This window comes from Polyodon spathula, unplaced genomic scaffold, assembly GCF_017654505.1.
Source record: "Polyodon spathula isolate WHYD16114869_AA unplaced genomic scaffold, ASM1765450v1 scaffolds_1271, whole genome shotgun sequence".
Taxonomy (NCBI): domain Eukaryota; kingdom Metazoa; phylum Chordata; class Actinopteri; order Acipenseriformes; family Polyodontidae; genus Polyodon; species Polyodon spathula.
The window spans coordinates 260,001-284,181 of NW_024472754.1; the positions used below are offsets into that span (position 1 = coordinate 260,001).

The 24,181-nt window shown below is 41.4% G+C and overlaps 4 protein-coding genes across 10 annotated transcripts in view; all 4 read right to left on the bottom strand.

Annotated features, from left to right (window-relative positions):
* Nucleotides 1-1,293, bottom strand: part of LOC121309436 (complement C1q subcomponent subunit A-like) — a 2,756-nt gene extending 1,463 nt beyond the window's left edge. The window contains exons 1-2 of the mRNA XM_041242361.1: nucleotides 1,190-1,293; nucleotides 1-88 (exon numbers count right to left, since the gene is read on the bottom strand). The exon at nucleotides 1-88 is cut by the window's left edge and continues 92 nt beyond it. Of these exons, the coding sequence (XP_041098295.1) occupies nucleotides 1-80 (80 nt within the window). The 5' untranslated portion in view covers nucleotides 81-88; nucleotides 1,190-1,293. The remainder of the gene's footprint in view (nucleotides 89-1,189) is intronic.
* A 212-nt stretch (nucleotides 1,294-1,505) lies between these two features.
* On the bottom strand, nucleotides 1,506-8,448 carry LOC121309435 (hepatocyte cell adhesion molecule-like). The gene is made up of 6 exons (XM_041242360.1): nucleotides 8,061-8,448; nucleotides 6,732-7,061; nucleotides 5,985-6,233; nucleotides 5,767-5,889; nucleotides 4,044-4,075; nucleotides 1,506-2,443 (listed from the first exon to the last, which is right to left on the bottom strand). The coding sequence occupies exons 1-6, from the start codon at nucleotides 8,107-8,109 to the stop codon at nucleotides 2,306-2,308; spliced, it is 921 nt and encodes a 306-aa protein (XP_041098294.1). The 5' UTR covers nucleotides 8,110-8,448; the 3' UTR covers nucleotides 1,506-2,305.
* A 2,130-nt stretch (nucleotides 8,449-10,578) lies between these two features.
* On the bottom strand, nucleotides 10,579-16,448 carry LOC121309434 (hepatocyte cell adhesion molecule-like). 2 transcript variants are annotated; one of them, XM_041242358.1, is made up of 9 exons: nucleotides 16,282-16,448; nucleotides 14,980-15,318; nucleotides 14,453-14,722; nucleotides 14,045-14,173; nucleotides 13,524-13,544; nucleotides 13,256-13,297; nucleotides 12,757-12,795; nucleotides 11,768-11,802; nucleotides 10,579-11,215 (listed from the first exon to the last, which is right to left on the bottom strand). In XM_041242358.1, the coding sequence occupies exons 1-9, from the start codon at nucleotides 16,328-16,330 to the stop codon at nucleotides 10,988-10,990; spliced, it is 1,152 nt and encodes a 383-aa protein (XP_041098292.1). In that variant the 5' UTR covers nucleotides 16,331-16,448; the 3' UTR covers nucleotides 10,579-10,987. The 2 variants fall into 2 exon arrangements, with proteins under 2 accessions (XP_041098292.1, XP_041098293.1); XM_041242359.1 differs by having other exon boundaries at nucleotides 11,131-11,215; nucleotides 13,524-13,548.
* A 956-nt stretch (nucleotides 16,449-17,404) lies between these two features.
* Nucleotides 17,405-23,924, bottom strand: LOC121309412 (hepatocyte cell adhesion molecule-like). 6 transcript variants are annotated; one of them, XM_041242324.1, is made up of 9 exons: nucleotides 23,378-23,924; nucleotides 20,822-21,154; nucleotides 20,198-20,467; nucleotides 19,910-20,047; nucleotides 19,761-19,781; nucleotides 19,451-19,495; nucleotides 19,134-19,172; nucleotides 18,826-18,857; nucleotides 17,405-18,038 (listed from the first exon to the last, which is right to left on the bottom strand). In XM_041242324.1, exons 1-9 carry the CDS (start codon nucleotides 23,520-23,522, stop codon nucleotides 17,955-17,957), a joined length of 1,107 nt encoding a protein of 368 aa, XP_041098258.1. In that variant the 5' UTR covers nucleotides 23,523-23,924; the 3' UTR covers nucleotides 17,405-17,954. The 6 variants fall into 6 exon arrangements, with proteins under 6 accessions (XP_041098258.1, XP_041098259.1, XP_041098256.1 ...); XM_041242322.1 differs by having other exon boundaries at nucleotides 17,406-18,100; XM_041242327.1 differs by having other exon boundaries at nucleotides 17,980-18,038; nucleotides 19,761-19,785.
* Nucleotides 23,925-24,181: the final 257 nt, after the last annotated feature.

Here is a 24,181-nt window from a genome sequence, read left to right on the forward strand (position 1 = left end):
TCCTTGTCCTGACCCTGCGCTGTGGTCAACAGGACCGCAAGCCACACCGCCCCTGACCACAGAGGAGTTCTCCTGCTCATCCTGCAAACTGAGGCACACAGGGAGTCTAGCAAGAGCACTGGAAACATCGCCCTGAAGCACAGGGCAGGGTTCTCAAAGCACCTCTACAGTGCAAATCAGCAAAAAGGTACAAATTCACCCAATAGAGTTCCTAAACAGCACAAGCATTTCACTCAGGGGCTCAGAAACTTGAAGTCTGGGGTCGTTTTAGAATTGTAAATAGCGTTTTTAGGTTATTTATTTCAGAAGATAATTGTGCGAGAGAAGATTTGGAGTAAATGGAAAAATGAAATGGAAAAAATAGTGAAAGCATGGTAAAGCATTGACAAGATCTGTGAATCATTGGAAACTGCAGGGAAACTCTATAAAAAGCCTGGCTAACCCTCTATAAGAATGCAGATGCACAGCGTAATCAAACTACACAGACACTGTTATTGTCATTCATTTTAAGGTTTATGTGCTCTTATAACTCTGCAAAGCAAAGCCATTTTATTCTTGTCTATTTTGAATGCATACTTAATGCATTAAACACTGACTGCATTAATAATAATGAGCACTAGTCTATACACTCCACTCTCCAGCGCTGTCATTACCAGAACCTTAATAATAATGAACACTAAACACTCCACTCTCAGCTCTCCAGCGCTGTCATTACCAGAACCTTAATAATAATGAGCACTAAACACTCCACTCTCAGCTCTCCAGCGCTGTCATTACCAGAACCTTAATAATAATGAACACTAAACACTCCACTCTCAGCTCTCCAGCGCTGTCATTACCAGAACCTTAATAATAATGATAATACTCCATGCTCTCCAGCGCTGTCATTACCAGAACCTTAATAATAATGAGCACACTAAACACTCCATTCTCAGCTCTCCAGCGCTGTCATTACCAGAACCTTAATAATAATGAGCACTAAACACTCCACTCTCAGCTCTCCAGCGCTGTCATTACTGTCATTCCACTCAGCTCTCCAGCGCTGTCATTACCAGAACCTTAATAATAATGAGCACTAAACACTCCATTCTCAGCTCTCCAGCGCTGTCATTACCAGCACCTTAATAATCTCCGATCCCAAATGCACATTAATTAATCAAGAAAAATCAATAGGATTGGCTTTACATACCTGTGCAAACGTAACAGAACTCAAGGGCTTAGCTCTTCAGGGGCTGTCTGCAGAAGAGTTATTTTCTGGAAAAAACTAAAGAGTAAGATAGCAAAAAAAAAAAAAAAAAAACCCAAAACCTTGACCAATTCAGAAGGACAAATCAAAGAGGAATCAAATTTGTCAACACTGACAAGTTTCAGTTCTCTCTTGTAAAAAATAACAGCTGATCTAATTCCTTGTGTTGCTGCTTGTGTAATCCTCACACGACTCCTGTTTGTGGCTGAATGCAGGCGCCAGATCAAATGCTTTGATAAAAGAACTGGGGTGACATTTTCGCCAGAGACCCATTACAAGGGGGGCATCATTGATTTTATTACGTTTATTTTAATACAGTATTTGAAAAACAGGAATTGACCAGAGCCCTGTTTATAAGTCTTAAATGGTTGGCATAAAACTGAAGTGTCAAATAGCAGTATTATGGCACCTAGTCAAATGAAGAAGTCGTTGACTCAGAAGATGAGTTTTTTCAGAGCTGTGGATTATGTTAGTTAATGTCTCTCCCAGAACAAACAGCATGGATGATTCACAAGAGTTTAGTTGTTTAAAATGTGAACTATACAACAGTGTGTACTGTCATAGCGGCAAGATAATAGAGATAGGAGCTAAAAAAAGAAACTCAGTCATAAAACTAGAAGCCTTTCAACAAGAAGCTCTTAAAAATGAATGGTGTATTTTCTGAGTATATGTTATAGGGATGACAATTTAAAAACATATTAATATACGACAAACAGAAAAATGTATTTGGATTAAAAAAAACAAATACAGAATTCACAAAGTCTCAGCAGTCCTAGTAGTCATGCGATGGAGGTGTACTACACATGGCAGGTGTTTCCCATTTATTCTCCAGCACCTGTACCAGCTAGTCACCCGTCGAGTCACAGAACCGAAGAGAGAAGGTCACTTGAAAGGACTGCACTGCCAGTCTGCTGAGGATTCATAACTGTGCATAACCATTCAAACTCATACAGCGCCCAGGCACTTTGCACGAGCCTGCAATACTAATTGGGTGAATTTGCATGCCCCGATGCCTTGCTGCCTGCAGTGCTGTGTGTGTTGCTGTGATGAGCAGCTTCACTAGCGGCACTGTGAGTAGATAACACTCAGATCTTCTGGAGCTGTGTGTTGCTGTGGGGTTGGCCGCTCGGCTCTGTCCTGAAATTCCAGCTCTGCGTATTCCAGCTCCACTGGAGTCTGGCTTCTGGGGGACTGGACCTGAAACCATGAACATTTGGAATCCTCAGCCCGGTGTGTCGGGAGCAGACTTTAGTAGAAGCATCCGTTAAAAGAGCTTGTATACAATCTACGAGTATGCTATTACAGATTGTGATACAACAGCAGCACAGGTTTGAAATAATTGTTTGCTGTTACATGTTATAAGAGTGTTATAACACATGCATAAGTCATGTTGAGAACCTCATGTAACTGTCCCTACTCTGTAACACTTTATATTAAGGTGCTGCTTATTAACGTTTTATAAATTTATAATTGATGTGTAATAACCATGATATAGAGTGTTAATAATGCATTATCGATTGTTTATAACCATGCAATAACCATAGACATAATTACATTTAAACATCCCAAAGTACAATAAGTGGCTAAAAACTGTCCCCTTTATAAAACTGTAATTCCATCTATGGCTAGTGCATGGTTATAAACCATCTATAATGCTTTATTAATACTTTATAACATAGTTATTAAGCATATATTATATATTTATAAAACATCCTAATAAGCAACACCTTAACATAAAGTGTTACCCTATACTCTGTAGTTTACTCTTATTAATGTTTAAAAACAATGCTAGCAAAAAATATGTTATAGGAACAAGCAAATAAGGCAATATTACTTCTTTTATAACATGACTTGAAGCTTTACACGTGTAACTGAATGTATCATTAAAATGTGGTTGCTATTAATAACCATCAAAGCCTAAAGAAACATATTTATATATGTTTTAGAAATGCACCCTATTTAGTAACTTCAATGCCTAATGTTTTGAATAGCAATTATTTTTCTCAATGGCATTTAGCTGAAAAGTTTGTCATTGAATTGAGTTAGTATAAACTTTCTTTAAGCCTGGCCAATGCGACTGCTTTTTTAACCTTATATGGACTGAGTTCAAATTTGAAATTGAGAAAACGAGAAGCACTTAATTGCTGAATTGTATTTGTATTTGTGCGCTGGTGTCTAGAATGTGTATTTTGGATAAGGAGTTGCTGATGCTTTATTGTTCCTTTTATATACTATTGTCAGCAGGATGATAATCACGATTACTGAAAATGATGAGCGCACTTCAATAAAAACACATAGAATTGCAATTGCAAAAATATTCTGCTTAGTCTATCTTTTTGAAATGCATGTATATGAATCGTATTTATTTTAAAAAATGCATTGTACTATGTGTATTAAAATATTATTTAATGTTACTGTTAATATTATCAGTGCGCACACACACACACACACACACACACACACACATATAGACGTGTCCCTTATAATAAAATTCTGGTACTCTAGTAATTGACACTATGTTAGGAGATTAACTATACTCTAATGACACAGTAATAACCATGCAATTACAATTACAAAATGTTGCTAGTTGTTAGTTTGTTTTATAACTACACTCACTGTACTTGCACACGTGGTGTGTAATTACAATGTAATTCTTGTGTGAATACATGTGCTATAACAGTTGAATCGCTGTACATTTAAAGGCGCTTAATATAAAATGTTACTGAAATAGCATGAACAAAAAGTCTAAAACATAAACAAAACACATGACATGAAATAAATAAATAAATAAATATACCACATCCACTTCTTGTCCTGCCCTTGGATTTTCTGTTGAGAGATGTAGGATTCGTTTTAGTTTCTAATATTTTCACTTGTGCAACTTGCTGTATATGAACAAAGCTAACAAGCGCTCAGTCAAGACCTTCGTTATTTACCAGTCTACGCACTTCATATTTCATCTAGAGGAGGTGTGAATGTTCAAAGAGTTCACATGTTCTTGCTGGTAACAATTACAGATTGTGATAAAACGGCAGCACATGTTTGAAATACTGTTTTACTATCACACATTATATATATATATATATATAATACCACAGAGCCCTGCAAGGTTACACAGATTCTCAGTGATAACACACATCTTCTTCAAATTGATTAAAAAAAAAAAAAAAAAACAGAAATGCAAAGATGAGAAATTTAAAAAAATTATAATGATTATATATATATATATATATAGTCTCAAGTTAAATCGCAATCATATAAAAACAATACTGAGAGCGTTTTGATTTTGCCGTGTTGCAGCACGTACAATTTTACGAATGGTCTCAAGCTATAATGAAATAAGAAATGCATCCGTTTTGAATCCAGTACACCGAACATATCATACAACTCCAATAATAAAAAACCTAGATTTCTGAGTCAGTTTACTCATAGGACCATGCCTGTACAAATAACAGAAAATACTGGGCAGTGAGGTGTCCCGTCCTATTCAATTGGTGATAGTGGTTTTAGTTTTAGAAACACTTTGTTAACAGGGAGATGATTTCTGTAATCGATAATAAAGATTTGTAACATTTTGAATACATTGCTTTGCTCTGACAGGTTAATAATAGTTCTATATCGCTAGCTGTAACACATTTCTGAAGGTTTTCATTGCTATTTTTAACAGATTTTTCCCTAATGTCGAGATCAGCTGGATCTCTGTGTTGTTGGTTAATTCAAGGCTCTTCATACTGAATAAGGTGAATTTAAGGAGCTGTTATGAAATGAACAATGCCTCTATAAATGTGTTATAAAGGAAAACCTATATACCTTATTATTTATTCTAACATGTTATAGTGTTTTATATAATGTCAGTGAGGTGTTATAACAACGCTTATGATTATGTTATAACAGGGCATTAAGACTGGTAACGAGTCATTAAAATTGCATTTTAATAAATGTCTGATTTTGTAAGCATTCTTTATTAACATGTTTATATGTGTTTTATAAATTGATCCCTCAGCTAAAGAGAGGCTGTAAAATTAAATCAAAGCACCCTATAATTATGCAGTAATTGCAGCGGTAATACAGTAGTAATTACTTTGTAAATACACAACGATGTGTGTAATTACTAAGTTATACACTAACGTTATGCAGAAACGGTGAACTAAATTCTGTTACTACCAGTATATTGATAAAACAAAGTTAGAATAAAAATATGACAATTGTTAATTTAAAAAATATATATATATCTTACCTGGTTAAACCACTATGCATATCCAATATCCAACGTTTAAAGTGAATGGTGATATTATGCAAAAGGAAAAGCCTTTTTGAAGTGCCTGAAACAATGCCCCGCATTCCGTTACATGAATCGTGCTGCACTCCTCTGCTGTAGATGTGCTATCAGCAGACATCCATCAGATTGAAAACAGAGAAACATGAGCTCCTTCCGTTAGAACCAGAATCTTAACTCCATCTCTGCTCAAACTGCCCCTGCTTTTTCACCTCAACGGTTCAGTAATTAGTAATATCCTCACCAGAGCAGGCTCCCAGGTGAATCTTACACCAGCATCTTGTACCCAGGGCAGCGATGACAACAAGCACAACTCCACAGGCAACCAGGGCAATCGAAGCAGAGAAAGGGTTTTCACATCCCGGGGCTACAAACAGGAATATAAGAGGGGTACAACATCATTCTATACATCCAGCCATTTAGAGAATCGAAATAAGAAATGTCTGTGTGTGTGGGTCTTACCAGTCAAGCGGTAGTCAGCCTGGTCAGAGCTGAAGGCATCCTGTGCCAGACAGGTGTAGAGACCACAGTGCGAGGGTGCCAGCGTCGGGAGGGAGAGGTGTGCCAGGGTCTTATTGGGCAGGAGGTCTCCGTCCTTGAGCCAGGATACACTGCGTTGTGTTCCCCCGGAGACTCTGCAGCTCAGGGTCACGTTGTCTCCCATGCTGGGGGAATCAGGGGAGGCAGAGAGGGAGTTGATCACCACTGCAGCTGCAGAGACACGCACAAGAAACGTTTTGTTTGCTAATGAAGGCAAACAGGGTGATACTGAAGAGCTGATCCTGCTGTTATTGGCTGTGATGTTGAAACACCAGCTTTCAATACTTCAAAAAGCTCTTATTATCATCACTCAAGACAATAAGAAAGCAGGGCAAAGAGGCTCACACTTTTCAAAGCGCAGGTATTTAAAACAGACCGCCCTTCATCCGCAGGTTTGAATGCTTAAGAGAAGGAGCGGTGTGTGTTTTACTACAGCATTTAAATTCAACAGTCCTTCTCATGAAGCATTACCTGCCAAGTTATTTAAAGTCAGTCTGATAAATGTAATTACATTGATGTAAGACTATCCTAGGCTGTTGTTGTCTTCTTCACAAGTAACAAACTTTCTTTTAATGAATGAGTTTAATAGGGCTGTTAATAAAATCTACCTGCTGTTTAGAATATTGAAACACATCCCAGCTGTCTAAGTCTGAGAATTGACTCGCTTACCGCTCACTGTCAGGGTGATAGTCTCTGTTTCTTCTGTCCCGTCCCAGTCTGTTACTGTCACAGTATAAACCCCTTGATCTGAGCCGGTCACGTTTCTCAGGAGCATCGAGCCATTCTTCAGGAGCTCCACACGTTGAAGGAACGGGGGTGTTATTTGTGGCTGAGTTTTATTTTCAGCTGTTAAAATCCTCACTGTTTTGGAGTCCTCCTTCTTCACTGACCATTTCATTGACTGTAGCTGAGTTGAGTTGAGTGAGGTGGACAGGAGGACTGACCGGCCCAGAACCGCGGTGCTCCACACCATCACCTGAACGGCTTCTGCTATTGTACCTGTGGAGAAGAAACATCAGATACATTTCATTAATGATCCATATAGACAATACTACACTAGCATGCTGTTTCCTATACTATATGCTGCAGTGTACTTTAATTCTTGGGCAGTACTTTAGGGTTCTCTTATATGGCCAACGCAGTTAGCCTTCGGAGAGTTGTGTCTAGGAGGATGATTTTAGAGTGGCACCTCTAATACGTCTGAGAATGAGCCTAGGGTTATATTTTTAATTATGGTGCCTCTATCCACAGAGCAGATTTCTTTAATTATTAGTTTTGTTTTCAATCATCTGTGTCTCCCGTGAATGGTGTTTATTCTTATAAAGTTAGGTGGCTGTTGGGCAGCATAGCTTATCCCTGAAGCAGTGAAAAATATACAATGATCTTCGTTCAATAAGCGCTTCTTTACTTTGTTTTTATAATGCATTCTACGACCCGTGAAGAATCTTTCACAATATTTTCCGTGGCCCTGCATCGGCTCAAAGAAGCCTCTGTGCCAGTGGAGACAGTGCCCTTGACATTTTTAACTTCAGATATCTGCAATGCCTTTCATTTTAAGTTCAAATTAAAGAATTGTGAGCCGACCTTAGCTAAAAAACAACACCTCATGTGAAAAAATAAACACGGCATAGTTCTGTTTCTTTTTTAGCTCAATAACTTTGTATATTGGTAAAACAGATGCACACAGAGCTTGAGAGAGAAAACCTTCTTTTAGATTTGTACTAGAAATTTTTAAAAAAATAGCTCCCTTATTGTTTTTGTTCCTGACATAAGTTTTACTGTAGTATTGAGCATGTTTACAATTGCACAAACACAATTTAACAGTGTGGTTCCAAAATATTGATCAGGCTGCGATCGGTAGGAGCAGGGTTTCAAAACTTTGTCTACTGTTTAAGCAACTTAATGACCCTGAAGAGCATTTACTAAACTGTGCACTGCACATTTTTGTAATTATAAACATATGTTTTTAATATAACAGACAATAAACAGTTCTCTTACCTGCAGCAGCTAGAAAGCAGATGATGCAGCCCCAGCCCAGCAGTGCCATGCTCCCAGAGAGAGGAGCCTCTTTTCCTGCAGGATTACTGAGATGGACGAGCTCCTGAGCTGCTGCTACTCAGAGTACAGGACTCCAAGACTTCAGAGCTCCCAGACTCTCTGCAGCAACCTGACTGCAGGAAATTGCACCTGCTGACAACAGATAAGCTTAGTGAGAAAGACTATGTCATTGGCTGTCTTCAGTGGGCACAGAACTAAAAGAAAATAAATTTGGTACATTTGGTAAATTGTGCCTGCCATGTTTTCTCAGGCTGGGTTTTGAGAGATGAAGGAAAGGAGGGCAAAATAAAAAAAGGCCTATTTGCTTTTTGTCACTTTGCATGGCTGTAATCACACCGTATGAAAATGTCACATCGCTTGTCAGCCAATGCAAGTGTTCTGCCTCAGCAGCGTTCATTGACAGTTGACACCTACTCAAAACTTACTCTTTGAAGCTTTGTCTGTCATGAAAACTGTTTCAACATTCAAAGACACTACTATTCAAAGAGTTTACCTTGGTAACTGTCTAGTCCTGTGCTTGTTACTATGTGTTTACTATTGTATTACTATCTTATCACTATATATATGTTTAGTGAATTATTTCATTAGTTATAACCCCTTTTAAGGAATTACAGTAACTATCGGCTAATTTTCCAGTCCAAGCTCAAGGAATATTGAAGTTTTCATGCTGTGTATTCACACGTATGCTTAGGTCTGTCTTTTTTTTTCCTAACTGCTCTTAAGTTGTTATTTCTTTGCTTGTTGAAATTGGGTCAGGGCGTCCCGCTCCTGATGTTACTCGGCACGCACAGGAAACTTCCTGCCTACGCGTACTCATTTCATTTGACATCATTCACATTTTTAATAAAAGTGTTTGTCATCAATTTATTTTTATCTCCAGTTTATAGATTTTACTTCGTCAGAAACAAGTATTCAAAAAAAAAAAAAAAAAAAAAAAAAAATTGGGTCAGGGCGTCCCGCTCCTGATGTTACTCGGCACGCACAGGAAACTTCCTGCCTACGCGTACTCATTTCATTTGACATCATTCACATTTTTAATAAAAGTGTTTGTCATCAATTTATTTTTATCTTTTAAATATATAAAATGAAGCCCAGAAAACAAGTAGTGCAAAAATGAAAAGCTTCTGTGATTGATTAAATACGGTGGCATGTTACACACTGGTCGTTTCTACAAGCGTGATGGCTCGCGGGAACGTTTGCAAGGCATGAAGCTCACTGGCTTGTACCAGTACCAGCAGCTTCGTACACAGACTCGGGAGAGACTGACAGGGCGAGGAGTGGCAACACGATTCACAGGAGAAGGCTGGACCCCAACTCCAAGATCAGCACCAGATCTTAACCACTGTACAAAACAGAAAGCAGTCACAGCTCTGATATCCATCCCTACCTCATTTACACCACCAGTGCTGGGACTGACTCTTACCCAGTGCGGTGCATTATTAAAATACTGATATGATATCTACTTCCACTCTAGAACAGCAGTCAAGTGACTATATCAATCTCTAAATGAAATTAAAAGCTTTGTGAATTGGGTCCTCTGTATATCTGTGCACAGAAGTAGTTTTATATAAGAGCAGCGAGGTTTGCCATGTGCTGAGCTGTCTTTCCATCCTCTGCAATGCTCACAGGAAACTCTGCTCATGGAGCTGTGAGATTAAAGTGTGAAAGCTCTTCACACCCACAGAAACCACAGGAGACGTACGAGGGACTAGCTCTCCTTCATCGCTAGCCCTGCATTTAGTCAGCCTTACAGCTACAGAGCCCCCCCCCGGGTAGGACAGCAGACAGACACTCTAGGTGGTCTACAGTAACGTGCAAATGCATTGGCACACACTGCATGCTTTGTCATTTATATCCTTTCTATACCCACCTGCAGGAAAACCCCAGGGTGTGAGGATTTCAATATTTCGATCAGTTATAGAAAGAACGTGTGAAAATGTTACACCACGTTCTGCTTCAATTAGTCACATTAAACAACTTCTAAAAAGTCTCATACATTTTATCATTTGTGGGTATGTGTTCCTTTTCTCTTACTATTTTTGATTAATTGCACGCATGTCCTATTAAAGTCAATTTAAATTTGACACACGCTAATTTGCCTATATTGACAATTTTCCAAGATATTCCAGTGGTCTGATTTCATATGCACAGCAAATGTACACTACAGAAGCAATGGGGTGTTGTAATCAATGTCATGCCATCCAGACTCATTGAGCAAGCAGAGGTGTATTCAGCACCCTGGAGATATTCTAGCACCTCGTGTAGAGAGATCTCTCACCACTCCTGTGTAGGTGCTCTGTGTGCACTGCTTTCACTCACAGAAAGCTGGCTTCATACTTTCTCACAGGAAATATCTGCAGTGCTGGTTCTTATTTTAAATTTACATATCCTATAATTAAAAAATAAGCAAAGAGACAAAATAATTATATAAATCATAATTTATTTTTAGCATCACGACTCACGGCATAAAGACTTTTTAAATTTGATTTAGTGTGACCAATAAATTCATCCATGATTGATTTTCTCCCCAGTTTTGAATGTCTTGTTATTTTTCCCCTTGTCACAGCAATCCCCCCACACAGCTGAGGAGAAGTGAAGGTTCGGTGGGTGTCCTCCGATCCCCAACATGCAGGTGTCTGCCTGAGCTCACTGGGCTCCTGGCCAACAGGGTGCGCTGTAGAGCGATGAGGAGAAACAGTCCCTTCCGGTTTTGTCTCCCTAACCCACAGGAGCACCAGACCCAAAGCGACACTCCCTGCAAAATACCCAGTGAAGACTGTCGACTTCGAACAGCCAGGAACCTGCGCTCCCCTGACTGTACGACTCACCACCCGGCTGTGCCACTCCGGGGAGCCCATAAAGACTTGCTAATAGAACTGAACCTCTTTAGAATGTCCTCGACGAACAGCTTCCACTGTTACTGTGTGATTGCTCCGTGTGTGTGTGTGTGTGAGGGAGCCCTCTGCCTGTGATGCAGTGTCTTCGATGGTGGAGTACATGCTTTCCTCTGCCGTCTGGTCTCTGCAGATCCCAGCTGGAAGGAAATCCATGTAAGTGTATGGGACCATTGCCCCTACACTGTCCACAACACCATCCTGAAGGACAAATGATGCTTTAGTATGACTCCCCAGTGACTAATCATCTATTAACGTGTCATTAGAGCTATTATTGCATACGTTTATAATATGATATAAAGTCATCAGTACGCTTCTTACAATGCCATGGTTACAGCTGTTATAAGACTGTGTTGCTATAGCGGTCTGTGTTTATAACAACCTTTATAACACATTTATAGAGGGGTTATTGATTCTGTATAACACATCCTGAAACTGACGTGTTTGCAGCTTGGTGTTTGATTCAGATAAGAAAAGGGTCTCTGTAAGTTTCTGGTTATAATATTTTATTAAATATTTTTCATCGTTTCAGACCATTTCAGAGCAGCAATGCACTACGGTTTCCACGCTGCGTTAGACCAATGAACCGCTGAGCCGTCCAGCACTAATCTCACATGACACTGTGTGTGTGTGTGTTACACTTAATGACACTGTGTGTGTGTGTGTGTGTGTGTGTTACACTTAACCATGAGCATTCAAAACTGCTCTGCACTCAAGAGGGAATTCAGTTTAACTTGAAATGCATTGCATTACCTGGGCACCTCCCTCCTCATTGTACAGGTTTTCCTCTGTGGGAGAAAAAGGAGATTGGATTTAAGATGCTGCAGTAACAGTGTAGGTATCCATAGATTACACACAACCTATACACATTCAAAGCAATAAGACTGGTATTATACACTGTTGTGTTCATAATGGATCTAGTCTGTCTGCCTGTCTTTTCAGGTCAGGGACGTTAGTTTGTTAAAATGTGCCGCTCGGTTGCATGGTTGCCTGGTTGCTCAGTTGCTCGGCTGCGATTGCGTAACTATGACATTTTGATACGGTTTATATCACAGGTGTCATTTACAACAAACAAAAAGTGTTGCAATGAACAGGATGTCAGACTGCACAAGCCAAATGTTTCAGATCTGTGCTTCTCTCACCTTGCATTGCAGAGAGATGTACCTTATTCATTACAGAGTGTGATTTCAGATCTGTGCTTCTCTCACCTTGAATTGCAGAGAGATGTACCTTACTCATTACAGAGTGTGATTTCAGATCTGTGCTTCTCTCACCTTGCATTGCGGAGAGATGTACCTTACTCATTACAGAGTGTGATTTCAGATCTGTGCTTCTCTCACCTTGCATTGGGGAGAGATATACCTTACTCATTACAGAGTGTGATTTCAGATCTGTGCTTCTCTCACCTTGCATTGGGGAGAGATATACCTTACTCATTATAGAGTGTGATTTCAGATCTGTGCTTCTCTCACCTTGCAATTGCAGAGAGATGTACCTTACTCATTACAGAGTGTGATTTCAGATCTGTGCTTCTCTCACCTTGCATTGGGGAGAGATATACCTTACTCATTACAGAGTGTGATTTCAGATCTGTGCTTCTCTCACCTTGCATTGGGGAGAGATATACCTTACTCATTACAGAGTGTGATTTCAGAAGTGACTATAGAGGTGAGAGATTCAGCCATGGTTAGGAAGAAACAGGCCCTAGGGTAGAGCGACTGAAGAAACACAGACCCACATACCTAGTGTATCGAGCTGATAATCTCTTCTGATTCTGATACCTGTACAAGAAAAAGCAAAGAACAGTCAGAACCAAAAACAGCATAATTTCCTGATAGAGTTACGATAACCAGGCAGCCTCAACTGAGACCATGCAGGTCTACAGACTCTGGCAAGGGCTAACAAACCCACAAGCAGAAGTGTTTGCAGTGTCTTTGCAATGCGCGTCGTTTTCATGCAGCTGTTTACGAGAGGAATCGCGTGGGGGAATCGACTGCCCAGAAGCATGGCCCACACAAAGATAACAGCTTCAATAGCTTGTAATATATTCCATGACAGCGTGGTTGATGCAATCAGCCGTGTAAGAACAGTGTAGCTACAGTATAGCTAGGCTTCTTGTTTAGTTTCAGAGTCTCCCATGGTAATAATGCATGCTAGTTGCTCTGTGCTTCACTGTGCTCTATATATTTTTTTTATCATTGTACACTTGAATGAAGGTGAAGACTTTAGGGTGACAGGTACCTCGTCTGTTTGTCTCCTCCGGCTCCCTTTCCTCTTGCACCCCTGTGCAGGACAGAACACAAAGTTTTAAAATTTGCACGCCCCCCTAGCGTAGTGGTTTATTTATGTAAATAACCGATTCATATTTTACCAGTGCTTGCTGTCATTCACACCCATATTCCACAGTCCAAAAGAGCCCAGTTATTCCACGAAATTCGTTCAATAACAATATTATCTTTCAATTCATTCAATTACAAGGTTATCTTTAGATATACAAAAGCAGGCTTACCTCCGATCCAATGCCAGATTTCTGTCTTGCAGGAAGGCAAGGAGAGAAATATCATTAGAATTCAACAATCAGAAATAAATCAATAAATCAATCAATAAATCAATCAATAAAACCTGTCGTGGTGATTCAGCACCTAGTGAAATGACCCGATACTCATTCATGGAAACTGTATAATGTAACAGTGTAGTTAACTGCAGATTGTTGACACAGATGTTAGGGTTGCTTACATTAAATTAAATATCTAGATGTGCGTGATTTGATTTCTTCATTGGATGTGTTTCTGGGTATATGCTGTGAAAATATATATATATATAATTTTTTGATGTTCAGTAATTATGTTATTTTATAACAATATTTGATTTCTAAAGTATGGTCTACTTCGGTCGCTCTTTGTAGTGCTTAGCTACACTAAACAGCTCTTCTCCATGCTATGCATGCATTTCTAATAGACAGTACAGGTGATTTGGATAAAACATTATTTTGTTGCCTTTTATCTCAGTTCCCCTGCCCCCGGGTCTTACCCTGATAATGCTTCTTGGTGCAGTAGAGGATGATGCACAGCCCTGCCACACACAGCACTGCAGCTGCTACTGACAGAACTTGAGCCTGAGAGAGTGACCATGCAGGGAGACAGGCAGTGGTGTCTTTAGCTGAGGAAGACAACATGTCAAAGAGAGAAATTATGCACACGCACACATGCACATGCACATGCTCACGCACACACGCACCTGCAGCACACTGATAAACGTATATAATGAATGCACTTGAAAAGACATTATCAGTGCTGCCTGCTGTTCGGACATCACTTCTCCTGTCGCCATCTCATGGACACGCTTGGATATGAATTGTTTTATTGGACTGCCTTGCTCAGGATTTGAAAGCAGCAGTGCTTTAAATAAATACTATAGGGTGTGACAGGAGCCTCTCACCTGTGATGCCCCGCTGTGCCTCCCTGCTACCCAGCCTGTTCCGGCTCACGCAGGTGTAGGTGACGCAGTCTCGCTCCGTCACGTTCCTCACCTCCAGAGACGAGTTCTGCTCCGACACAAAGTGCCTGCCGTCCTGGGGGAGGGGCTTGCCATCCTTCAGCCACCAATAGGAGGGCTGCGTTCCCTCTGTGACCTCACAGCTCAGGTTCAGCAGCACAGAGTGCGAGGTGTTGTGTATAGAAACTGAAATGAAGGGCTCTGAGAGGGGGGCTGGAGAACAAGGGTCTTTATGTAGACTGCACCTACCCAAAGAGTCATTTATGAAGCTTCTTTTAGTATGTCTATGTTTTAATAATGAAGAATTAGGCTAAATTCTTTATACGCCTCTGTGACATGTGACAGAAAGGGAAGAGTGTAGTCTAGTCGTTAGAGTATAGAGGCACTGTTTCAATTCACCCATAAACCTGATTCCAGCAGTCGTTCCTCCAGCCACCAGTCAACTTCTATTTAGGTTTAAACTCGCTTACCGCTCACTGTCAGGGTGATGGTCTCCGTTTCTTCTGTCCCATCCCAGTCTGTTACTGTCACAGTATAAACCCCTTGATCTGAGCCGGTCACGTTTCTCAGGAGCATCGAGCCATTCTTCAGGAGCTCCACACGTTGAAGGAACGGGGGTGTTATTTGTGGCTGGGTTTTATTTACAGCTGTTAAAATCCTTACTGTTTTGGAGTCCTCCTTCTTCACTGACCATTTCATTGACTGTAGCTGAGTTGAGTTGAGTGAGACGGACAGGAGGACTGACCGGCCCAGAATCCCGTGCATCACTGTGCTCCACACCATCGCCTGAGCGGCTTTTGCTATTGTACCTGTGAACAGAGCGCCCAGATATTACAGGCTCGATTTTGTGGTCATGTTATTAGCTACCAATAGACAAAGACAAAAAGAGGATCAGTGGCAAAAGATCACCATGGGAACAGAGCTAGTGGCCATTATACAAAGATAAAATGATCCCAGACACATTTCTGTGATTTTTGATGCAGTAAGGGGAGTCTGTTTTTACTAAGCTTTGCACCACGTTTCTTTGAACAATTAATAATAAAAAAGATCAATAGTTCAAAGCTAGAGATAAACTAATCAATCAATGGAAGCACATTCTTCTATTCTTCTATGCTCCTTGAGGCTTGATCCACCTGTGACCTTTTCACTCAATTCATAGATAACTGTGGCTTTGATCCTGTTCCCTTTGCTACACAGCCCTGTGTGATGTCAGGCACAGTTCAGGAGCGAGATGAGTTCTTGCAGGTTTCAGTTCAACCTGCAGCAGCACTCAGCTCACAAAAGTCCTTTTATAGACAGCTATTTCCAAGCCCGCTGACGTTCTCAGAATACCTAGAATATGTGCCAGTGTGTAGTACTGCTCAGCGCTGTAGGCACTGTATTACACTATCTAACCACGCAGCTTTAAATCTCTCTCTCTCTCTCTCTCTCTCTCTCTCTCTCTCTCTCTCTCTCTCTCTCTCTCTCTCTCTCTCTCTCTCTCTCTCTCTCTCTCTCTCTCTCTCTCTCTCTCTCTCTCTCTATCTATATATATATATATATATATATATATATATATATATATTCCTCCTGTGCTAATGTTTCAGAGCCAGACAAGCATGGAAAGTTCATTTAAGCTCTTCTACTCACACACCAGAAGTGTTATCTTGAAGTTGTGAAACATGAACGAATTTTGCTTTGAAAAAAAAAAAAAAAGCGAGGCAAGCTGTGCTCTGTTGCAAAAGCCTGATCCGGTTTTTCTTTCAAGTGCAACAATCTGATTAGCAGCTTACCTGCAGCAGCTAGAAAGCAGATGATGCAGCCCCAGCCCAGCAGTGCCATGCTCCCAGAGAGAGGAGCCTCTTTTCCTGCAGGATTGCTGAGATGGATGAGCTCCCGAGCTGCTGTTACTCAGAGTACAGGACTCCAAGACTTCAGAGCTCCCAGACTCTCTGCAGCACCCTGCCCTGCTCGCCTGACTGCAGTGACTGCAGGAAACAGCTCACAGAGTACACTCGACAGCACGCTGACCGCAGGCTGACCACACATGACATCAGGGAAAGCAGGGTCTGCAGCGCTGACTGACCACACGGGAGTATCTGGCTACTGTGCTAAATAACAGAGGTTCTTATACTTTCCTGTTTGAGAGAAAAATGCTAGAAAAGTCATTGTCTTTGTTTGGTGAAGTTGAAATGATTAAATACATTTCTGGCACTTTGCCTGAGAGAGTGCGGTCAACCTCACCAACGGTTGATGAGCGCTGCGCCTTTTTTGTGAATCCTTTTTTTAAAAACTATCTTAAGAAGGGGCCCCCGACTGAAAACCTAGGAAAAGGAGAATCCTAAATAACAGAGAGATACTGGGTCATGAGAAGCACGAGAAGACATGTCTCTTATAAAACAAAATGATGTGCATTAAACATGCAAGTGGTCATAGAACCCCTGGTCTAAAAGAATAATAATAATTGAGAAAGCCCTCCACTCGGATTGGCTGAGAGGGTACACAGCTGTACGAGTTGAGTACAGATGTGCTTCTGGAACTGGTCGGTGTGAACAGCACCTGCTCCCAGAGCTCTGTTTCAGCTCTGCTCTGCAGTGTTCTCAGCCATTAGCAAACAGTGGGTGCTGTAGACTGGAGATTGCTGTAGACCAGGGATTCACATGCTTGAATAGCAATGATGTGCCAGTGTTCTTTATTGTGGGATTACTGTATTAGTCCGCTCTGTGGTGCTGAACGCCTAGAGAACAAACACCAATAGAATAAATCAAACTCACTGCAAAATAAAGCAGGCAATAAAGATCTTACAGACAATTAAACAGTCTGGGGTTTCAGAAGAAGGGTCCTTATCAACAGGTGGCCCTTTTAACTACAGTATATAAAACACTATACATGACCTCACAGTATTGCATGTAAGACTGAAGCAGATTTACCAGACAGGATTTATTTTTTATTTGATACAAAATATGTACAAAAACAATATACTAAAAAATGAAAAAAGATTTGAATGGTTAGACGCTTGCAATTCAGTGCCAGGGTTCACAGTCCTCTGCAGCACAGCTATGGAGTGGTTAGATCCCTCAGTTCAGTGCCAGGGTTCACAGTCCTCTGCAGCACAGCTATGGAGTGGTTAGATCCCTCAGTTCAGTGCCAGGGTTCACAGTCCTCTGCAGCACAGCTATGGAGTGGTTAGATCCCTCAGTTCAGTGCCAGGGTTCACAGTCCTCTGCAGCACAGCTATGGAGTGGTTAGATCCCTCAGTTCAGTGCCAGGGTTCACAGTCCTCTGCAGCACAGCTATGGAGTGGTTAGATCCCTCAGTTCAGTGCCAGGGTTCACAGTCCTCTGCAGCACAGCTATGGAGTGGTTAGATCCCTCAGTTCAGTGCCAGGGTTCACAGTCCTCTGCAGCATAGCTATGGAGTGGTTAGATCCCCTTGTTCTTCGAGGTCAGTGTTTAGTTCTCTCATGTCAGGGTCCTCCTGGATAGCCCGGGGGTTGATGGTGGAGTATCCATTGTCGTCCTCTTCCTCGGCCTGCCTGCGGCTGCTCCCTCTGTTGGGAAGGAAATCGATGTAGACATACTGGACCTTCTTACCGGAGGGGGAGGCAGCAGCCTGAAGATTACACACATCACAGGTTCTTAACAGACTCACAGACAATATAATATACCAAGAGAATCTGAGCAGCAAGAAGAGGAACACATTAGTGAAGACAAGGGGGTCCAATCACAGTCCTGGAAGGCCATTCAACTCGAGGTTTAACAGGTATGATGAGATAATGAACTACTTCAGGGTCTGGCTGGAGGTTTAATTGGTTCAATTAAATTATTTAGAACAAGGTTGGAAAAGGGAAAATATATTATTTAACCCCTGTTAACAAGCATCAATTAACAAGCTCCTTTCTCACAGGGGAAATAAAACTGCCCCAACCCCATTCATTCACATCTGTAAAACAGCCATCAACTGAAAACAGCCATCAGCTGAAAACAGCCATCAACTGAAAACAGCCATCAGCTGAAAACAGCCATCAACTGAAAACAGCCATCAACTGAAAACAGCCATCAGCTGAAAACAGCCATCAACTGAAAACAGCCATCAGCTGAAAACAGTCATCAGCTGAAAACAGCCATCAGCTGAAAACAGACATCAGCTGAAAACAGCCATCAACTGAAAACAGCCATCAACTGAAAACAGCCATCAGCTGAAAACAGCCATCAGCTGAAAACAGCCATCAGCTGAAAACAGCCATCAGCTGAAAACAGCCATCAACTGCAATTCACCAAGACAGCTTGATATTTAATACTCTACTGAGTTGCTCTTCAATTCAGTCTGAAAATTACCTGCATGTTTTCTTCATTAAGGAACTCTTCATCTGTAATAGAGAGATGAGATTTAGACATTAGACAGCTGACATGCACATGGGCAGATAGATGTGTAAACAGCAGGACCAGACAGACAGACAGACAGACAGGCAGGCAGGCAGGCAGAGACAAACAGACAGACAGACGGACAGACAGGCAGGCAGATAGACAGACAGACAGACAGGCAGGCAGGCAGACAGACAGCAGACAGACAGACAGACAGACAGACAGACAGACAGACAGACAGGCAGGCAGGCAGACAGACAGACAGACTCTACAAAGCGCACCTGGCATATCGTATGGAGATTCTTGTCTGCTTCCCCTGTCTTTTAGAAGTGAGGAAAAATCACAACTGAGCATTATTTCATTGAATGTTTAAAATACAAGAAACATGTAAAATAGCCTGCTAATATCACTATTAAATGCACATTATTATTTACAACACAGTTAAAGCTGCACTGCTGCTGGTTTATAACAGATCCCTAACCCAATGTGCAACTGAGAATCATGTCCTGATGTTACAAGCAAAGGAACAGGATTGATCCCCAAAATAAATCTCTCCACGTTGACTGATATGAAGAGGCCAGTGAGACTCTGTTCTTACCCAGGCTGCTTTGCTCCACGCTGTTCCTTGGATTTCTCCAGCGATCTGTAGAGTTTAGGACAGTTAATGAGCAGAGTCAGTGATAAGCTATCAGGGTCAGACAGGTCTGTTCTAAATCTGAGCATGACAAGAGGAAATGTATTCCTTTATTCAACAATCAATATGACAGCGCGCTTTAAAATCCAAGTCAAGTGAAGAGCTAGCTATCAATAGCTACAAAATATTGTACTTAGTACTTATACAACACCCCCTCCCCCATATACAGTAGATTTATTTATTTATTTTTAAATAAATGTTAATAGAGGCTTACCTCTGAACCATGTCCGGATTTCTACCTTGCGAAAAAGAAAAGAAAATCATATTTTGTATTTTTTTGTTTCAAACAAACAAAAGTATCATAGAAGATAAATGCTTAATAAAGCAGGTGTTTTTTGCCGCTCGGCTGCCCCAGAGTCTTACCCTGATAATGCCTCTTGGTGCAATAAACGAGGATGCACAGTCCTGCCGCACACAGCACTGCAGCTGCTATTGACAGAAGCGAAGCCGGGGTGAGGGAGCCTGCAGACCCAGGGGAGATGCAGGCAGGGCTGTCCATAGCTGGGGAGCAATAGAAAGAGGGGTCTGTTTTCAAATCCTTTATACCCAAATCAGGGCTCTGCTTAAGGATGCCAGTATTTAGATCAGACTTTTGAATAGCATGTAGAAGTCCATGTGGATAAGGGTTAGGGTTTGACAGGAGCCTCTCACCTGTGATGCCCCGCTGTGCCTCCCTGCTGCCCAGCCTGTTCCGGCTCACGCAGGTGTAGGTGACGCAGTCTCGCTCCGTCATGTTCCTCACCTCCAGAGACGAGTTCTGCTCCGACACAAAGTGCCTGCCATCCTGGGGGAGGGGCTTGCCATCCTTCTGCCACCAATAGGAGGGCTGCGTTCCCTCTGTGACCTCACAGCTCAGGTTCAGCAGCACAGAGTGCGAGGTGTTGTGTATAGAGACTGAAATGAAGGGCTCTGAGAGAGGGGCTGGAGAGGCAAGGAGAGCAAGACGGGTTATAATGGATCACAGCAGACGAAGATCATATTCTTTAGCTAAGCAAGAGGGCAGTACAGATGAGAATGGGATTGGGAGAATGAGCCTGTTGTACACGTATAAATGTTGCTACATTTTAAAAACTGATTGATCCCATGTTAACCGATTCTTAAGAAAAGGGCAGAAGACTATTTACGAGCGAGAGCAGGCTAGTCAGACCATCAGTGCTCCTCCAGTTCCTAATTCAGCTGCTCCCAACTGATCCCAAAACTCACAGCAGATCTTAAAAGATCCTGATTATTCTAATTTAGATGCAAAATAACCAAACCTAAAGATATTGGACTTACACATCAGAGACAGCTGGATCATCCTTGCTGAAATTACACCATCACCACCACACTCCTGGGTCACTTTATATGCCCCCTCATCCTCTCCAGTCACACTGTTTAACACCAAGGTGTTGTTGTGGGAGTAGTAGTGTGCTCTTGTGGAGTACTGTCCCAGAAAATTACCCTTTGACATATTCTTCAGGTGCTTGTAGATCATCTTTTCACTTGAGTTGTCTGCTTTACTGGTCTTTCTCCAGAAAACATCACACTGGGAGTTGCTGGTGAAGTTTACAGTCAGCATGGCATCCTGGTTTAGTGCTGTATAAAACTCCTGTGAAGTATCAGCTGAGGCTGAAAAACATTAGAGGTACAAAGAGACTTCATTTTCAAATGTCCTGCAAGGAAATATCAAAGTCACATTCAAAGGTTTGGGGTTTACAGCCCTTATGGTACCAACAATAACACTGGGGAAAAAAAAGTTTTAAAGATGTGACTGTTAAAAGCAATAATAATAACACGTTTACAGATTGTGTCGAAGCACGTAGCAGAACCCTCAACAAGACGTAACAGCGCTATATTGTAATAAACTGTTATCATGTGATAGTCAGCATAGAAAGAAAATGTTGATGTCTACTGTGCATGTAGGCAGAGAAAGATCACTGTGTACAGGACAGCGGACCAGCCCTTGGGACTCCATTGCAATCCCAGTACAGTACACTGGTACACATGTGATACGTCAATATTGGCATTTTATCAATGTGGCACATCTGCAGGCACTGGCATCTGGGTTATTTGAAACTAATTCACATCCTGTGCTTTGTTCTTGCAGCTTGCAGCGGGTAAAATGCCTACGAGCGTACCCTACCCAGACCAGCTCTTAACTGAAGATAACACATTCAATCCAGAGGAACACCATGGTCGTGAGAGGAGGTGAAGCAAAGCCACCCTTTGTTATACTTAAACGTCTTTTGTGGAACTGGGTCGATGATGGAGCGATTTCACAATCCTCTCCAGCCTCTCAAGCAGGCTGAGCTCAGAGGAAACATAGCAGAAGAAATCACCAAACTCTCTGAGACTCACCTCCCTCGCTGAGCTATTATGGGACTTCATTTCAAGGAGTTCTCAAACATATTTCCTGGGTTCCTTTCAGTCCTATGCAATTGTATGCAAACGAGGGTTTACCAAGCACATTGTTCCAACAGTTGGTCAGTTTGTAGTATTTCTTGCTTTGCTAAACGGCATGGATCTGTGTGATATGATTCTTCAATACCGTAGCACTACCTTTTATTTTTAATTGGCAAACGCCTTGGCGGCAAAAATGTTTACTGTTAGGTTGCAGCCATTTCCTTGAGGTATGGTGAAGAACAAAGCAGTCTAAATGTGTGCTGGCACAATGAAATGAGTAACCAGATACATTAATGCATCATCATACCTTTACACATAACTAGAAATTATTTCAACAGTTATCACATGACTGCTTTGCAAATTTTGTCATTGCATTTGCAGTGACATTATTTGAATAGAATTTGCACATTTCTGTGCAAGTGATCTACAGCTATGGCCAAGTGTTGCATCACCCTCTAGAATGAACTGATTTGGATTCATAAAGTCGAATGAAACCTGCTGAATGATGTTACGTTAACATATTGAATTACACACCGTTTTGTAGTTTTCCACATACTTAACGAAAAACTGATAAAAATTGAAGTGTGGCATTTCAAAATCAAGCATGAAATACTGCACTACTGCTATGGCTTCCGGTTGACTTTTGCAAAATGATTTTGTAGTTTTGTTGACTACATGGTGTTCAATGAAAGACCTAAAATAGGGTCACATTATGTCTCAACCCTAAAATTCTAGGTGATGCTAGACTTTTGGCCGTATGGTCCCTTTAACAGCATTCCTTTAAAAAACAGCAATTTAAAATAACGATCATAGAGGCATTTATTTTTATAGCATACATTAGTGAGAAACTAGAAACCTACAGCAAAAATATATATAAAACAAATTGAGATTGTTAGTAATAATATTAATTATTTACAAATATCTGATTCAAAAGAGGAACCAAATCGACTTGACAAATAGGTCGCCCCTTTTTATAGCTGGGTCTTCTTTGTTCACTTAAGAAAACACTTACAAACATCTACAATATAATTTTATTTATCTCTTAGCAACGATTCCACATAGAGCCTTCATTACTAGCCACAGTGACATGTTTACTCCAGTCTACAATTAACTCCTATTGTGTCTAGTTTTACAAAACTAGGAAAAACAAAGTCAAATAATGGGAGCGGTGTAATTAAAGGCTGGAATAACCCTTTTGAGATGTAATCCAAACTCTTCTGTCTTGCTATTTTTTTCTGGTGAGTTGCAATGTAGTTACAATGTAGTTACAATGTAGTTACAATGTAGTGACTATTTAAATACGTGTTTATTTCCGGTCTCACATTATTACATGGTTGCAGAAGGCGGTATACACAGTTCCAAACATACATTCAAAATCAGTGAATCTTTCAAACTAAATATGATCAAAACTGTTCCGTCTTGTGCAGTTTGGTTTTTTATCACACTCACCTGTTTGTAACAGAAAGAGGAGCAGGGGCAGGAGCAGCAGAGACAGTAACTGGTAGCCCGTGTTCAAGTCGCTGTTGCTGAACAGCAGAAACCAGCGCTTCCAGTCCAGCCAGTTCACAGCCAGCCCAATGGCAGAGGAACCCATCCCTGGCAGGCTGGCAGCATCGGGGTGCTGAGCTGAGCTGGAGCGAGCTGAGGCACGAGGCGAACTCTGCAGCCGCACTTTCAATCGCTTCTCTCCTCGCCTCTAGCCCTGTGAAAATGTGCAGCCACAGCAGCGGCTGTCGAGCAGGAAGGAGGCCTTACCGATGAATATATAACTGAACAGGAACAATTGCAGCCCTTTTTAAAAAGATGCTTAGATAGTATGCTTCCTCTCATTGAGATAAAGATCTGGACGTGGTTAGGTGATAAAATTCATTATTATCATTCTTGTGCGCTTGTGATGCAAGGCAGACACCCCCACAGAGTACTTTCCATTGTGAGGTCAGCTCTGTGCGTGGTCTCATTATGCAAGTGACTTGCTCAGCCTGCAGAGGGTGTCCACTTCCACTAACAGTTTTGCAAACTCTTACTCCTTTCCTGCCCCAGCCAGCTCCCAGATAGATTACACTTCGACCTAACCAAGAACTCACATCCCCTCCTTCAGGGGAATCCCAAACCTCAAGGGAAGGACGTGTGCCAGACAGGGCACATAGATAACAAAAAAGATATACGACAAATGTATGTCCTGACGCCATAGCCCTGTGATGTGAGAACATGCTACCTTTACAAGCCCCTGTTTGTACAAGCATTGAGGTCTAT

Bases quoted from the DNA above. Each gene is read 5' to 3' on its own strand.
- LOC121309435 (XM_041242360.1), bottom strand. From the start codon at position 8,109: ATGGCACTGCTGGGCTGGGGCTGCATCATCTGCTTTCTAGCTGCTGCA. The intron at 5,890-5,984 runs GTAAGACCCACA...TCCTGTTTGTAG, and splicing joins GGCTGACTACCGCTTGACTG to CCCCGGGATGTGAAAACCCT. The intron at 4,076-5,766 runs GTGAGGATATTA...ATCTCTCAACAG, and splicing joins TCACCTGGGAGCCTGCTCTG to AAAATCCAAGGGCAGGACAA.
- LOC121309434 (XM_041242358.1), bottom strand. From the start codon at position 16,330: ATGGCACTGCTGGGCTGGGGCTGCATCATCTGCTTTCTAGCTGCTGCA. The intron at 15,319-16,281 runs GTAAGCTGCTAA...CTCTGTTCACAG, and splicing joins CTGCTTTCTAGCTGCTGCAG to GTACAATAGCAAAAGCCGCT. The intron at 12,796-13,255 runs GTACCTGTCACC...TTTCTTGTACAG, and splicing joins GGAGGAGACAAACAGACGAG to GTATCAGAATCAGAAGAGAT.
- LOC121309412 (XM_041242322.1), bottom strand. From the start codon at position 23,522: ATGGGTTCCTCTGCCATTGGGCTGGCTGTGAACTGGCTGGACTGGAAG. The intron at 21,155-23,377 runs GTGAGTGTGATA...AATGTTTTTCAG, and splicing joins CCTCTTTCTGTTACAAACAG to CCTCAGCTGATACTTCACAG. The intron at 19,496-19,760 runs GTAAGCCTCTAT...TAAACTCTACAG, and splicing joins AATCCGGACATGGTTCAGAG to ATCGCTGGAGAAATCCAAGG.